The sequence below is a fragment of the Miniopterus natalensis genome, chromosome 10 (assembly GCF_054644295.1).
Source record: "Miniopterus natalensis isolate mMinNat1 chromosome 10, mMinNat1.hap1, whole genome shotgun sequence".
Lineage (NCBI taxonomy): Eukaryota > Metazoa > Chordata > Mammalia > Chiroptera > Miniopteridae > Miniopterus > Miniopterus natalensis.
In genome coordinates this window covers 73,099,639-73,113,281 of record NC_142090.1, presented here as the reverse complement: position 1 = coordinate 73,113,281, position 13,643 = coordinate 73,099,639, and the positions used below count along the sequence as shown (strand labels likewise).

At 50.0% G+C, this 13,643-nt stretch overlaps 1 protein-coding gene across 4 annotated transcripts in view; it reads left to right on the top strand.

Annotated features, from left to right (window-relative positions):
* The first annotated feature begins 5,496 nt into the window (after positions 1-5,496).
* IGF2BP3 (insulin like growth factor 2 mRNA binding protein 3) overlaps positions 5,497-13,643 on the top strand; it is a 91,807-nt gene continuing 83,660 nt past the window's right edge. For 2 of the 4 annotated variants that reach the window (XM_016217018.2, XM_016217020.2), the window contains exons 1-2: positions 5,499-6,012; positions 7,184-7,244. In XM_016217018.2, coding sequence (XP_016072504.1) covers positions 5,838-6,012; positions 7,184-7,244 — 236 coding nt within the window. In that variant the 5' untranslated portion in view covers positions 5,499-5,837. Of the gene's footprint in view, positions 6,013-7,183; positions 7,245-13,643 lie in introns of all 4 variants that reach the window. The other 2 variants (XM_016217019.2, XM_016217017.2) reach the window with 2 other exon arrangements.

Below are 13,643 nucleotides of genomic sequence, written 5' to 3'. Positions count from 1 at the left end.
AGAACTTCAAATATACATATCTATTAACCACATTAGTAAAATTAGTTGTTATATAAAATGTAAACAAAATGTCTGTATTTTAAAAATTTTTCTTTAATAATTAAGTAAGTTTTTGAATTTTGTTTTAAAGAGCTGCTAAAATAACTTTGTTTTGGTATTATGGTTCATGGCAATTTATGTTACTTCAATTAGTTGGTTTTTAGAGACTAAAAGGGAAGAGAAACTAAATAAAGAATAGTTTTTCCAAAGGAACTTAAGAGAATGATGTAACATCACTACCAGCTAAGAGTTAACAAGACAGAATAAAAACTGAAAACTCGCTGTTTTAAACCAATTCTCTGCAAGTTTTTAATATTTATTTAGGAATTACGGTTTAACTGTTTTTTAACCACATCAAATATTTTATCAAGACTTTAAAAATGAACAATTAAATTATCTGTGAACAAACTGTTCCATTTCTAACTGGTACATTTCCTTTTCCTTAAATAATGAAAAAATTGGAAAGCGTGTTATGAAATCATACACCAAACAAAATTTACACTTCCCTCATGGTCAGAGTTCTGATCTTTAATTTATCTTTGAGAAGATCAATAGCAACTTATGTATAGAAACCACAAACGCAGCAAAGACGCCACTGCCTAGAATGCAGCGCTGTAGCTGTTGGCTTTTTCAGTTAATCACTTTAGATACGATTATTCGTTTGTTTTGTGCTTAATATATAAGCCAAACTCCGATTTACTTTTTCTCACCGTCTCCACCAAACGTAAACTTAGAACCTTTCAGTTACAGAAATCGCTAATCCTTCAAGGTCGTTCTCAGCTGCCTCGGTCTCAGCACAGCTTCAGCGAAAACGCTGGTCTCCGCAGACTTGCTTTTACCCGGAATTTTTCGTTTGCTTTTTTTGGGGGAGGAGGGGGGGCTTGTTTGGTTTTGCTTAAAACCACCCTGCGGACCACAAAGGGGGCGAGAAACGGAGGGGGCAGAACGAGTCTGTTCTCTATAAAAGCTCAGGAAAGTCCAGGCGTTTAGAAACGTATTTTGTTGTTCTAACTAAAAAAAGAGAGACTTATACCGGGAGGAGCCGGACCCGAGGTGAGCCCGGGTGCCGAGCGTGGCGCAAACCCGCGACCGCCGGGCGCTGGACGGTGGGGGCAGGGAGAGGGCTCTGCGGGCACCACGCGGCCAGCGCCCGCCGCGGGCGCCCCCGCACCCCCAGAGCGGCTGCCTCCTCTCCCCTCGCGACCTCCCCCTTCCCGCGCGGGGCTGGGGGCTCACGGTTAAAGGGCCGGGGAGACGAGACCGGGGAGAGGGAAACCCGACCTCACCAACCAGAGGCAGCGGAGGGTTATTTTCGCGCCACAAAAGATGGAAATCCAGGGGCGGCGGGGGGACCAATGAGGGGAAACCAGCAAACGGCTCCGGGCCGGCAGCCGGCGGTGATAGGCTGTACCCGCCCGCCAATCGGGTGAAAGGAGAGCCCCCCGCCCCCTCCCCAGCCAGGGGCGGTGTCTCTGCGCGCGGGTTGCTCAACTTGGTCTCCGCTCGTCCGCCCAGCGCAGCGCGAAACCCCGCCCCGGGGCCGCGTTTGCGCGCTCCGGCCGCCGGTCTCGCCGCCCCGCCCCGCCCGGGCGGCGGCGCTGCGTTCCTCCGGCGCTCGGTGCGGTCTTTCTCCCTGGGTACCGGGCATCCCGCAGCGCCCAGGAGCCCCTCTCGCACTCCTCACGGGCCGGGAGTGCGGGAGGCTCACCAACCGCACGCTGTCTGGTCGGCGGGCGGGCGCAGGAGGACCTCAGGTGGGGTCGCGACGCGAGGGGAACGACAGAGGCTCCCCCGGCCCCCGCGTCCAACCCGTCCACGCGGCTCCGCGCGGAGGGGAAGAACCGAGGCGAAGCCCGAAGGCGCCCGTCCCGCTGCAGGGCCAGGGCGCCGCGGTGGGCGCGGGCCTCCGAGGCCGGTCGGCCGGCGGCGGACCGAGGCTCTTCCCCAGCGTGAGCTTCAAGGATCCCGCCCTCTTTCTCCGGGCAGAGCCAGGGGGAAAAGGAAACCGCCCCATCTTCTCATCCCCTGGGGCACCATTTTTGATTTTAAACAAAAATAACTGGAGGAAGATTCTGAAGAGAGGACAGAGCCAAGTTACTCCTTAACATGCATTTGGTTTCAACAGATCAGAGTCCAGGAGAGCCGGCTGAAGGGGCAAGAGTATATTAGCAAATACCTCCCCGGAGGCCCGGGCGACGCCGCGGGCACCGCGAGCCCACCCTCGGCGAGGACACGGGCTTTCGGCTGGGCTCGCGGGCAGCGGCCAGAATGCCCCTCCGCCCTCCGCTACCTGCTCAGCCTTCGCTCATTACCTGTGGGCACAGCCACGGTAGCCGACCTTCTAAGCAGAGTTTTTCTTTAGTGTTACACTGACCAATAAGAAACATTTTTATTGTACTCAGGTCAGCAGATGAGGAGGTGCAGCTGTCCAAAGAGTAAAGAGGCTGCAGTTGGAGAGACTGAGCCGCATGAGAGCACATACAAAGGGTGGGAGTCCTTCGTGGAATTATTAAATAGGAGCTACAACTGCTTCAGGAAGAATTGGGAGTAGCCCACGCACATGGTTAATTTCTTGTGTGAGGCTCATCAAAAGATTGGAAGTCAGACTGACTTTATATTCATGCTTGAGAATACATCAACGATATTTTTGCACTTGAACTGCCAATAAAAAAACAATTACCCATGCTCTTTTTACTCAGCCACTAAGCATAGACTTATCCCTCAATGCCTAGAAGATTCGAGGTTAAGTGGACTGGATCCACCTCCCTTTTTGATGTGTGAGCTTATATAACTCATGTATGTTTTTAAGGTCCTAGATGGAGTATCCAGTTTGTTACAATAATACACAGATTAAGTTCACAAGAGCTCCAGGAACATATTTCATCAAAACAGCACACACTATTTTAAATTCCAGCTGTTAGAGTTGTTTGATAGTGACAGACAAGCATGGGCTAGTATTTATGGAAAATAAACAATTTATCCCATGCTTTGGAAGTAGATATTTCCTTAGGTCTCAGTTTTAATACGAGCAAATACAGTCAGAAATCCAGAAGGCACCATTCAACTGACTCTGGAAACAAGCTGAACATACAAAATTTGTTCTTCATGAGAAATTACTAAAAGTTAAATGATCAACAGGCTAGTTATAATATCTAAAGAGGTACTCAGAAAAGCATATTTCAAAAAAAAGCTTTTGATCACATGCAACAGGTTCCTGAAAAATGCACAATTTTTGAAATATACATTTTTAATGCCACAGAAGTCAAAAAGGAAGAATACCTATTTTTTTCCTTTTCAGAAGCAAGGCTCTCTTTTTAAAAACATGAAAAGGAAAAAAGTAAGCTTTTAAAAGTTAAACCTAGCCGTAAACATAAAATTTCAACCACCAAAATGTTTTTTTAAGAGCTCATAACACAGTTCTAAATTATTGTACAAAAACATGTTTGTCCCTTCTATCTCATAAAAATATTTTACTAAGTTAAATGTGAACGAAAATACTGTGAGTTTTACATTTAAAAATCTGGATTTGCTTGGCAGAAGGAAAAAAACAAAAAACCTGTTGGAATAGTTGCATTTAAAATGGGTGAGCTGACACCTTCAGCTTCCTTAACCAAAGTTATCAAATAAGTATCTTTTAAAAGAAAAAAAAAATGCAAATACTCTTCATATTATGCAGAGTCCCACATATTTAAAAAATAATCTGCCCTTCATCTTTTAATTGGAAAATACACACTTTTAAATGCCTTATACAGTTAGACAAGGGAAACGAACTATACCCATTGTCATAATTACTTAAGATCTTTCAGTGCAAATCACAATATTTTCTGTTACACAATACACTTTCCTACTTAGTAAGAGTACCAAGTCATTAAAGAGGTTTGTATCTATTTCTATGCTATACAGAATCTCATTCACTTGTTTAATACAAGCATTTTACATCTTTCCCATGGAATACCTGTTAAAAATATACCACAAGTATCTGGTGCCAATGAAGCCTGTGAACGGAGAACACAACCATTAAAGGACACTTGGAGATTTCCACGAGAGCCTTGGAGATTTCCAGCGCTGGTTCATTTCCGCACTCCTCGTCTCCAGTCCGCATTTTGTTGGTCCAGGAAGGCTCCGCCGGGCCCAGACCCTCCCCCAACACCCACCATTGTACTCGAACACACAAGGGAAATTCTCAATGGTTCTCATGACCAAATGCGGGCAGAAAAGAGGCAGAAAAAGGCTCGAATAACTTTCAAGTGCAAATACCACTTAGGGGTAACGCAGAGCGGTCTTCCTGTTTTTAAGAGTCCCAAGTTCTACAACGAAAACGATTTAAATGAAAGTACCAGCCTACCCCACTCCTCATTCTCTGGAAACTACAGGAAGAAATGGTTTCCGTTTATATACCGACTTTTCCCACTCTGCCTTCTCTCCCGCGGCCTCCGAGGCCCCGCGACGCCCCCATCCCCACCCCAGAAACCTCCGCCCCTGCGCTCCCCTCCCCCACCGGCGGCCGAGCCCGCCCCCGGCCTCATTTATCCCGGAGCCCTTTCTGAGCCGCGCAACCAATGGCGAGCGCGAAGCCCAGAGCCACCGAGAGCACGGGCGGAGGAGGTGTCGCCCAGACACCCGCCCAGGACGCCGCGGGCTCCCATCCCCCACCGCCCAGGCCCGGGACCGCCCCGCTTCCCCAGCGCCCCGGCCGCTGAAGGGTGCAGGGGTGCGGCGCCGCTGTCCTCCGCGGCCGCCCCGACCCACCCCACCCCACTCCCTCGCCGCGTTTCCGCCCCCGCGAGCGCCGCAGACGGGCTCCCGGCTTTGCCGAGGTTACACTTCTCATGTCACCCGAGCCAGACGGCGAGTTCGGGACGCCGACTCTTTGGCTTTGTTTAATGACCGATTTTAAGAAATCGAATACTTACAACTCCGGTAACTAAGAGCGGAGGAATTGCCTAGTTAGAACCCCCACCCCACCTCGTTAAGAAAAAAAAAAAAATGAACCCTCCTGCCCTCCCCTCCCCTCCCCTCCCCTCCCCTCCCTCCTCCCCGCCGCCTCAGGGCCCGCCCCGACCAGATAACCCTTTCCGAACTCCGGGGCGGGGATCCGCTCCCGGGGCCGCGCCGCGCTCCGCGCCCCGGCGGCGGCTCCTTTAGCGCCCCTCCCCCTCCCGGCCCCTCCCCCTCCCCTCCCCCTCCCCGCTCCGGGTCCCCCTCCCCCACCGCCGAAACCCAGTCTAATTGAGGCGCTGGGATTCCTCACGTGAGACGTTGATTTGTAGTTTGAACACGTGGCTCATTCAAAAAGCCGGACACTCGGAGCGGATCTTTTCCGCCTCCAGCGCCGTCCTCCCTCCGCCCGCCTCCCCCCTCCCGCCGGCCGCCCCCGCGGGTTTTTTATGGGGGGGCGGTGCCCGCCCTCGCGTCGTGTGATATTTTCACAGTCCGCTGGCCGCTGCCACGGGGGCTGGGGAGGAAGAGACAAAAAGTAGTTTTCCCCCCTCGGGCGCCCTCTCCCCGCCCTTCCCTCGCTGACCCCGCCTCCTCCTCCGAGTTAGGAAGACTCGCCGCGGCGTCGGGGTGGAAGGGAGGCTTTTTCTTTTCGTGTTTTTTTTTTTTTTTTTTAGTACCCAGAAGAAGAGGAGAACCACCCTCGGATCTGATTCTCTCCCTCGTTCTCGCCCTTGGTTCTTCCCGCGCGTGTTTTATCGGCCAGACGACGAGGGGAACAAAACCCGCCGGCCGAGCCATCGCTGTGGGTGGTTTTAATTTTCCCTTCTCCTCATTTTTTAAAACCGCCGCTCTCCACGATGAACAAACTGTATATCGGCAACCTCAGCGAGAACGCCGCGCCCGCGGACCTGGAAAGTGTCTTCAAGGACGCCAAGATCCCCGCGTCCGGACCCTTCCTGGTGAAGACGGGCTACGCGTTCGTGGACTGTCCGGACGAGAGCTGGGCCCTCAAGGCCATCGAGGCGCTTTCAGGTGGGCCCGGCCCGGCCCCGCGCGCCCGCCCAGCCTGCGCCGCGCCCGCCGGCCTGCGCGCGTGCGGGGCCCGGAGCCCGGAGCCCGGAGCCGGGCCTGCGGCGGCCGCCGGCCGGTGCGCCCCGGGCCCCGGGCCGCGAGCGGGGAGAGGGGCCGAGGCCCGGGCGCCCACGCGCGCGGCGTCCCCGGGACTCCGACCCGGGCGCCCGCCGCTCGCCTTCCCCTTCCCCCGCCGGGGCTTTGCGGGCTCCGGGCGGGCGCGCTGTCAAGAAAGCCCGGGCGCGGGGAGCGAGGGGCCGCGGCGGAGCTGGCGCCGGGGCCGGGGCGGGACTCCGCGCGCTCGTCCCGCTCCCCGCCGGGGCCCGGGCGCGTGCTCCAGGCTCCCGCACGCCGGGCCTCGGCGGCCGAGCGCACACGCGCGCCTCCCGCCTTCTCCCCGCTTCCTCGCCTCCTCTCGCTCCTCACGGCGTTGGAGTCGCCGACCGCGCTCGGGCCCCGGACCCCGGGCTCGGGGAACGCCGAGTGGCCTCGACCCTGCTGCGGAGCTAGGCCGAGGCTCGTGCGTGTGCGCGGCGGGGGCGGGCGAGCGCGACCTGGGCTGCAGGGCCCCCGCCGCCGCGTCCCGGGAGCCCGAGGGGCCGGTGGGCGGGGGTCGCGGGGAGGGACCCGCGGCGCTCGGCCTCCGGCCTCGGGCTGCGGCCGCCGGGTTGGCTGGGCGCGCTTGGCCGGCACGGGGGACGCCCCAGGGGAAGGCTGCGCTCGGGTCCCCCCGGAGCTCGTGTCCTTCGAGGTGGCTTCGCGCGTGGTCCTTTGGGTGCTGAAATGCACCGCCGGCCTCTTCTCTTGTGCTGGCCCCGGGTCCTTCCCGCCACTCCCAGTTCCCCGCGCGTCTGGGCTTGAACCCGGGAGAGGGGCCCGGCGCCCCCTTTCCCCGAGTTTTTCTCACACGAGCGCGGGGAGAGGTGGGCAGAGGGGCCACGTAGGCCCAGTGAGTGTCGTGGGGAGGGGGGGGCCTCCCGTCGACTCCCCTCCCCACCCGTCTGTAAGTTACATGCTCCCTCCCCGGCGGGGTGCGGCGCTTCCCGGGGCCCGAGCTGCGTCCCGTGCGGTTTGGGGGCTCGGGGAGCCGCGGAGCCCTGCCAACCGTCTTCCACCTCTTGTGTGTCCGCAGGTAAAGTAGAACTGCACGGGAAACTCATAGAAGTTGAGCACTCGGTCCCCAAAAGGCAAAGGTGAGCTTGTTTATTACGTTCTCGTGGATTCTGTTCTCACCCCATTATTGGGGGCGGGGGGGGGGAGACTGTCAGCACAGCTGAAAACAACTTTTCCTCTTGAATGGCGATTGGGCTGCGTGCTGCAGGGCTTGGCCTCAAGTGTGTGGCAGGTGCGCGCGCGTGGGTAATGCTGTGCGGAATAGGGGGCTCGTCGGTGGGTCCCGCGCGCTGGGTTGGTGGTACTGGCGTGGAAGTCTCTCAAGGAAGCTCTCACAACGAAATAGTGCCCGGCAGGGCAGGTCGGGTGGCTACATCAGATCAGTCTCTCGAGGGCAGTTTCTGGGAATCTGTAGGACTTAGGAAGCTGTGGGCGACTCCCCCCGCCCCCCCCCGTTCTACTAATAAGTACTGGGTGGGCGAAAGCAGCTGCGGTCGCTCGTGGGTGTGGCGTGCCTCTTTCCTTCTCTGTCCCGAGTTGTCGGCTACCAGTGTGAGAGGCCTGGGAGGCCGCTGCAAGTCTGAGAGGAGAGATTGCCTTTTACCCTGTTAGCTGGCCACCCGAGACTGGAACACGAGTGAACGCCTGGCCTCCTCCTGCCCAGAAGCGCCTTTCAGTCACTCCAGAGGTGCACAGGTTTTCTGCAAACCCGCCTTTGTCTCCTTCTCCCCCCACCGTTTAAAAAAAAATTTTTTTTTTTTTTTTTTGCTTACCAATAACCACCAAGAGATCATGAAGACCCAAGATTGGGGCTACTGCAGCAATGGGATTGCACTTTGCAGAGAGCATGTGTTGGGTGTCACTTTATAGAATGTTTGGAGGCTGTGTTTTTACACTTGGAGTATTTGGGGGAAATGGCTCCTTTCTCAAGATCAGGCCAATATCCTCGCTCTTGTAACTCTTAACTGAAAAGGTGCTGCTCCCTCCCAGGGGTGCTGGGGCTGGCCTATGTATGCCTTTCTGGGTGTTGCAAGGTGGGGTTAAGGTTCTGTCTTTCCCCTTCCACTTCCCCACTCCCAACCCTGAGCCAAGCAATAACCTGGAAGTTAATTTAAACTAGGACTGTTTGTGTCTGGTTAGGTATTGGTGATAGTGTGGGTGCCGGAGGGCAGGAGGGGTTTGCCATGTACTTCCCTGTTGCTGTGCAGGAAGAGATGGCTACAGAAAATGTCACTGTTTGTTTCTAGATTGAGCTCTCTTCCAGGTAAAGCATTTCCACAAATTGTGTTTTTGTTAGCAAATTGGTTTGGATTTTTGTGGATTTCTCTTGTTCATGTACTTAATTTTCCAGTACGGATAGTTGGAAAGAGATTTGTGTGACTGGATAGATTTAGTTCTAGTTGGGAAATTCTGTAGGGGAGGGAGGTCAGATAATTTCATATAGTAGGATGGAATTCTTTTTAAAAATTTACTAAAATAATAGAATGTGTACTGAAAAGTTATCTAAATTGATCTCAGTTTAAGAGGAATTGAAAAATTGCGATGAGGTCATAGCTCCTTAAAAAGAAGTTTAAAGGCATTGTCTGAATTGTTTACCTTGAGGAGGGGGGAGTGTAAGCACATTCTGCAAGTTCTAATTGGTTTCATGTTTAGCCAGTGTGTCCTAATTTTCTTCAAATATTGAATAAAAAAATAAGCAAATGGTTGTATTGAAGGACTGGCATTTTAACATTTCAGAGTTTTTAAATTTAAACATTAAATGTCTTGTGGTTCTCAGATACAATTCATTTACCTGCATGCAAATGCAGATTACTTTGTTTTACTCTCCTGATTTTCCTTTCCAGCCTGGTGTTACTTTTCCCCCATATGTAGGGATATAAATGTAAAACATCTGGTAAGGGCTGCCTCTTCTATTCTTAAAGGCTTTGCTCAACCTAAAAACATAATTTAGTTACTTGTTACTTTATAACGAGCAGGTTCCTCTTTAGGAAAGCACATATGGTAAAATGTTACTAGTGGCAGCAAGTCTTTATCAGCAGAAGCTTCTTCATTTTATTAACAATGTAGATTAAGTTAAAATGCTCAGGCCCGGCTGGGCGTGGCTCAGCGGTTAAGCATCGACCTAGATCCAGGCGATCAGGGTTCGATTCCCGGTCAGGGCACATGCCCCAGTTGCGGGCTCGATCAATGACACTCTCGTCATTGATGTTTCTATCTCTCTCTCTTCCTCTCCTTTCCTCTCTCTGAAATCAATAAAGATATATTAAAAAAAAAAAAATGCTCAGGATTTTAAATGATATTATCTTACTAGCAAAATAAATAGGAGTACACTGGAGACAATTTTTTACTGATTTAGAGAATAATTAACTCCTTTGCTTGTATTGAAATGGCGAAAAACAAAAGTAAAGCTTGCTTTTCTGGAATTTTCTTTGAGAAATGTTCCAGAAATCCATATTACAATTTTGTTTGAACTGAACCTTGGAGCTGTGATGCAGTTCCCCTGATCTGAATGTTTCCACTGCCCAAATGGACTTTAGGAGAGGGCAAAGAAGGGACCCTGGCGATCCACATGCCCAGCACCTATAGGAAGGTCAAGAGGTGGTAGTGGTGATAGTGAGTTGAATGCTGCAGACCAATCCTTGCCAAGTGAGCCTGCTGGACTTCTGGGTGGAGTTCTTTGTGCTTAGCAATCATTGCATTCCATCCCATCATCGTGTAGGCATCTGAGGCAGGCACACCCACATATGCAGCAATGACCTTTATACCTGCTGTGCAAGGCATGTTGGGAGCCCTGAGCTGAAGAATGCTTATGGCAGCACTCTGAGATGGATGAATGGGCTTGCAGCGACTAAACAGGGAAGCAGGCCTAAGGAGTGATTTGATGCTTGGCAGCAGAGCTGGGTGGGGACCCTTTCAGGAAGGGGTATTGTTGAATTTGGTTCAGACCAAGCTTAGCTCCTGATTACCGAAGTCTCAAGGGAATGTGGAAGGAATGTTGCTTTTCTGCATTCATATACCCCGCCATTGGGGAAGATTATAGCAGCATTTCATAGAGTTTGAGCTCCCCTCCATCCAGAATGGAGAGAGGATTGCACTGAATATTGGTGATAGTGTTGCACTTTCTGTTCCAAATATAAAAGATACAGCACATGAAGACTTGGCTTCACTCTGAAGTATAAGCTTAACCCCCACCCCCACTCCCTATGTGGAGGTAAAGTTTAAATTAAGGGTGTGTGTGAAAATTGTTGTGACTGGAAGACTAGCTGAGTTTGGTTGGGAAGAGCCACTGGTATCTTTGTGGGACCTTCTATGTGCCCCTATGATTATGTAAATAGCACTGATTTTTTGTTGTTGTTATATTTGTGGGCTATTGGGCATGGGAGAGAGACTAGGAAAGTTGCTGACACTGAGGAACCAAGAGGATGGTGGTTTTACTTCATTTTCCATTACTTTTTTAAATTATGAAAAATTTTTTATATTTTCAGTTTTTTTATAGCTTAAAACTCCCTCATGGTTTAGCTGTTAGGATATATTGATTAGGATATGTAGCTAAATATATATTTGAATAAAGGAGAAAAAGCAGTAGGATATTATAGTTGTTAATATATATATTTTTTAAGGACGAATTCGTTAAAACAGACTGTGGTGCCTCAGCTCAAATGCCTTTTTTGCTTTGTTTCCTTAAAACAAAAAAAGTAAATGAACAACTCATTTCCATGTTAGAATCTTGTACTTAACATGTAAATTGGATGGAAAGAGCATGCATAAAAATTACTGGGGTTTTAAGTGTATCTTACTTTAAATGGCTATTGAAAAGCTAGTGCTTCATTTTAATAGCTGTTCAGTAGAGAACAGGTTGGTGCTGTGGCCAGCGAGTGCCCATTAGCCAGGGCATAGGACCCTGCTGTCTCAGGGCAACAAAAGCTGTTTTTAATGCTATTTAAACGCAGGTATGGATGGCTGCGCTGCTCCTTGCTTATCAGGAGTGGAACAGGTGAAGCTTGTGAATTAGGGAGATTCCTCACACGTGTGGGGATGTGGGATTCTGAATGTTGAGGAACTTTTGCGGCTTGTAAAGAATCGTAAGCAAGGTTCTCTTTGGAGTGCTCAGTTTAAGATTAGTAATGCATGCCTGCTTAAGTAGCTGTGGCCAGCGAGATTTTTCTTGATATCGTACTGTTTTTCAATACTGTTTGAAAAAAGAGTATAAAAGATTTCTTACTTTGGCCATATTAGAATTTAAACAAAAAATAGATGTTAAGTGCTGCGCGTGGCTGTCCACAGTAACAAGGAAGACATTAGGGAAATATGACATGTGCCTGGAGCCAGTGGGAATTGAGAATCTTGGCTTGTGTTTCTGACTTTCCTTTGGACTCGTGTGATCACTTACATGATCAGTTCCTGCCAAATAATAAACTAACAAGGGGCATATTTTGTTCCGATTTGCCATTCTGCTTGAAATAAATGAGTTACCAGCTAAGGCTTAAAAATATCTTTTGGAATTACTACAGAGCTCTGAGGTTTCCCCTGTAAGAAGCTTGACTTATATTTCTTGTCTGTAGTGTGGTAGCTCAGTTGTTTTTGCCCGGGTACCTCTTCCAGGCAGTCGGCAGGAGGGAAACGATTTTTGCCATACTTTTCTGAGCCACACCACTGCAGTTACCGTTACAGGTCTGGAATTTTGTGAGAAAGGGAAGCTGTTGAGCCACCTTGATATATATTTAAAGCAACTCTATTGTCTTTAGCAGCATTAAGACAGCAACTTTTCTAGCAGCAACATTTCTGAAAGGTATGAATTATCCATTCAGTAACTCTGGTGGTTGGTTTGGTCTGGGAGGAAGGAGAGAGGCTGTGCTATTCTTAGCTGAGTTTCCTTTATCGACTCTTGCCTTTGATTCAAGCTTCTGGAATCTTAGGACAGGAGGTGGCAGTGTGGTAGCAGTGACCGAGGGGTAGGCTTGGCATCTTCAGTTAGGATCTCTGCCCCATAAATCTGATGTTTAAAAATTGGCTTGGACTGCCAGGGTTTTGCTTGAAAGCTGGTGGCAGACAGAGTTTTCAGTGCTCTATTAAAATTGAGGGTATAATTTCTCATGGTCTTAAATCGCTGTTTGGCAAGTGTTCAGTATTGGTAAATAAACACAGTTGTAAATTTTAACATACTGTGTGGATTTTGTTGCCCTGGAGGGGAACACATAGTACATCAATTATGTATTTTAGAAAATTATCCCAAGACCATTTAACTCAATTAGGAAATAGCTTGAAATTATGATAGAACTATTCTTTGAGGTCTCTGGTTGAACTATAAGCCGAAAAAGGCGTAAATCCTCAGACTATCTGGCATTACCCCTTAATTGTTTTGGAAGCTGATTCATAACAAACCACCGCAACACCAGCAGCTCAAAACAAGTTATTCTTCTCGTGACTCTATGGGCCTGTGAGGTGGTCAGTTCTGTTGCACTTGGTAGCATTTTGGGTCATTTGGTAAGTTGGCCGAAAGGTCCAAGAAAGCTTCACTCACGTGTTTGACCTCTTGGTGCTTGTCATCCTGACCTTTCTCCATCACCTGTAGTAACCTGTAGCTGGCGACCCCAGTGAATGCGGAAGGTGCTAGGCCTCTTACAGGGTTGGCCCCAATTGCCACACTTACTTCTCTCCCATTCTGTTGATCAAGGCAAGTCACAAGGCCAGCGCAGATTCAAGGGACATGCGGAAATAGACTCTACCTCTTTCTTTTTTTAAATTCTCAACCTGAGGATATGTTTTAATTTTTTTTTTTAGAGAGAGGGGAAGGGGAGGGAGGGAACGGGGGGGAGAGGGGGAGAGAGAGAGGGAGAGAGAGGGAGAGAGGTGCAAGAGAAACATCAATGGGTTGCTTCCCGCAGGGTGGCTTCCCGTACTCACTCTAACTAGGGATCAAACTCATAATCTGGGTATGTGCTCTGACCGGGAATCGAACCCTCCACCTTTTGGTGCCCAGGATGACGCTCCAACCAACAGATCCACCTGACCAGGGCTAGACTCTACCTCTTGATGGTAGAGTGGCATGCCATGTGCAGAGAGAGAGACGTTGGTGATGGAAGTTAATGGTGGCCCTCTTTATAGTTTATCTTTTATCAAATGGAGGAGTGGCTTCAAAATGCTTGTAACAGACAAGATCTGAAAATTGCATTTAGCACTAGAAATGGGGAGCCAATCCCCATTGCGATATCCTGGCAGGAGGTAATGGTGTGGCCTTGGAGGTGCTAAGTAGTGGTCAGTCTCTGTATATCTCTAAGGAGCAGCCAGTAGGATTTGCCGATGGATTAGATGAGGGGTGTGAGAAGAGCCGAGGATGACCAAAAGGTTTTGTTGGCCAGAACAACTGGGTAGAAGGTGGTGCCATTTCCCAAAATGGAGAGCACTGGAGGAAGAACAGATTTTTGGGTCAAGATCGGGAGCTTTACTCTTGGCATACTATGTTTTGGGTACTTGAAAGA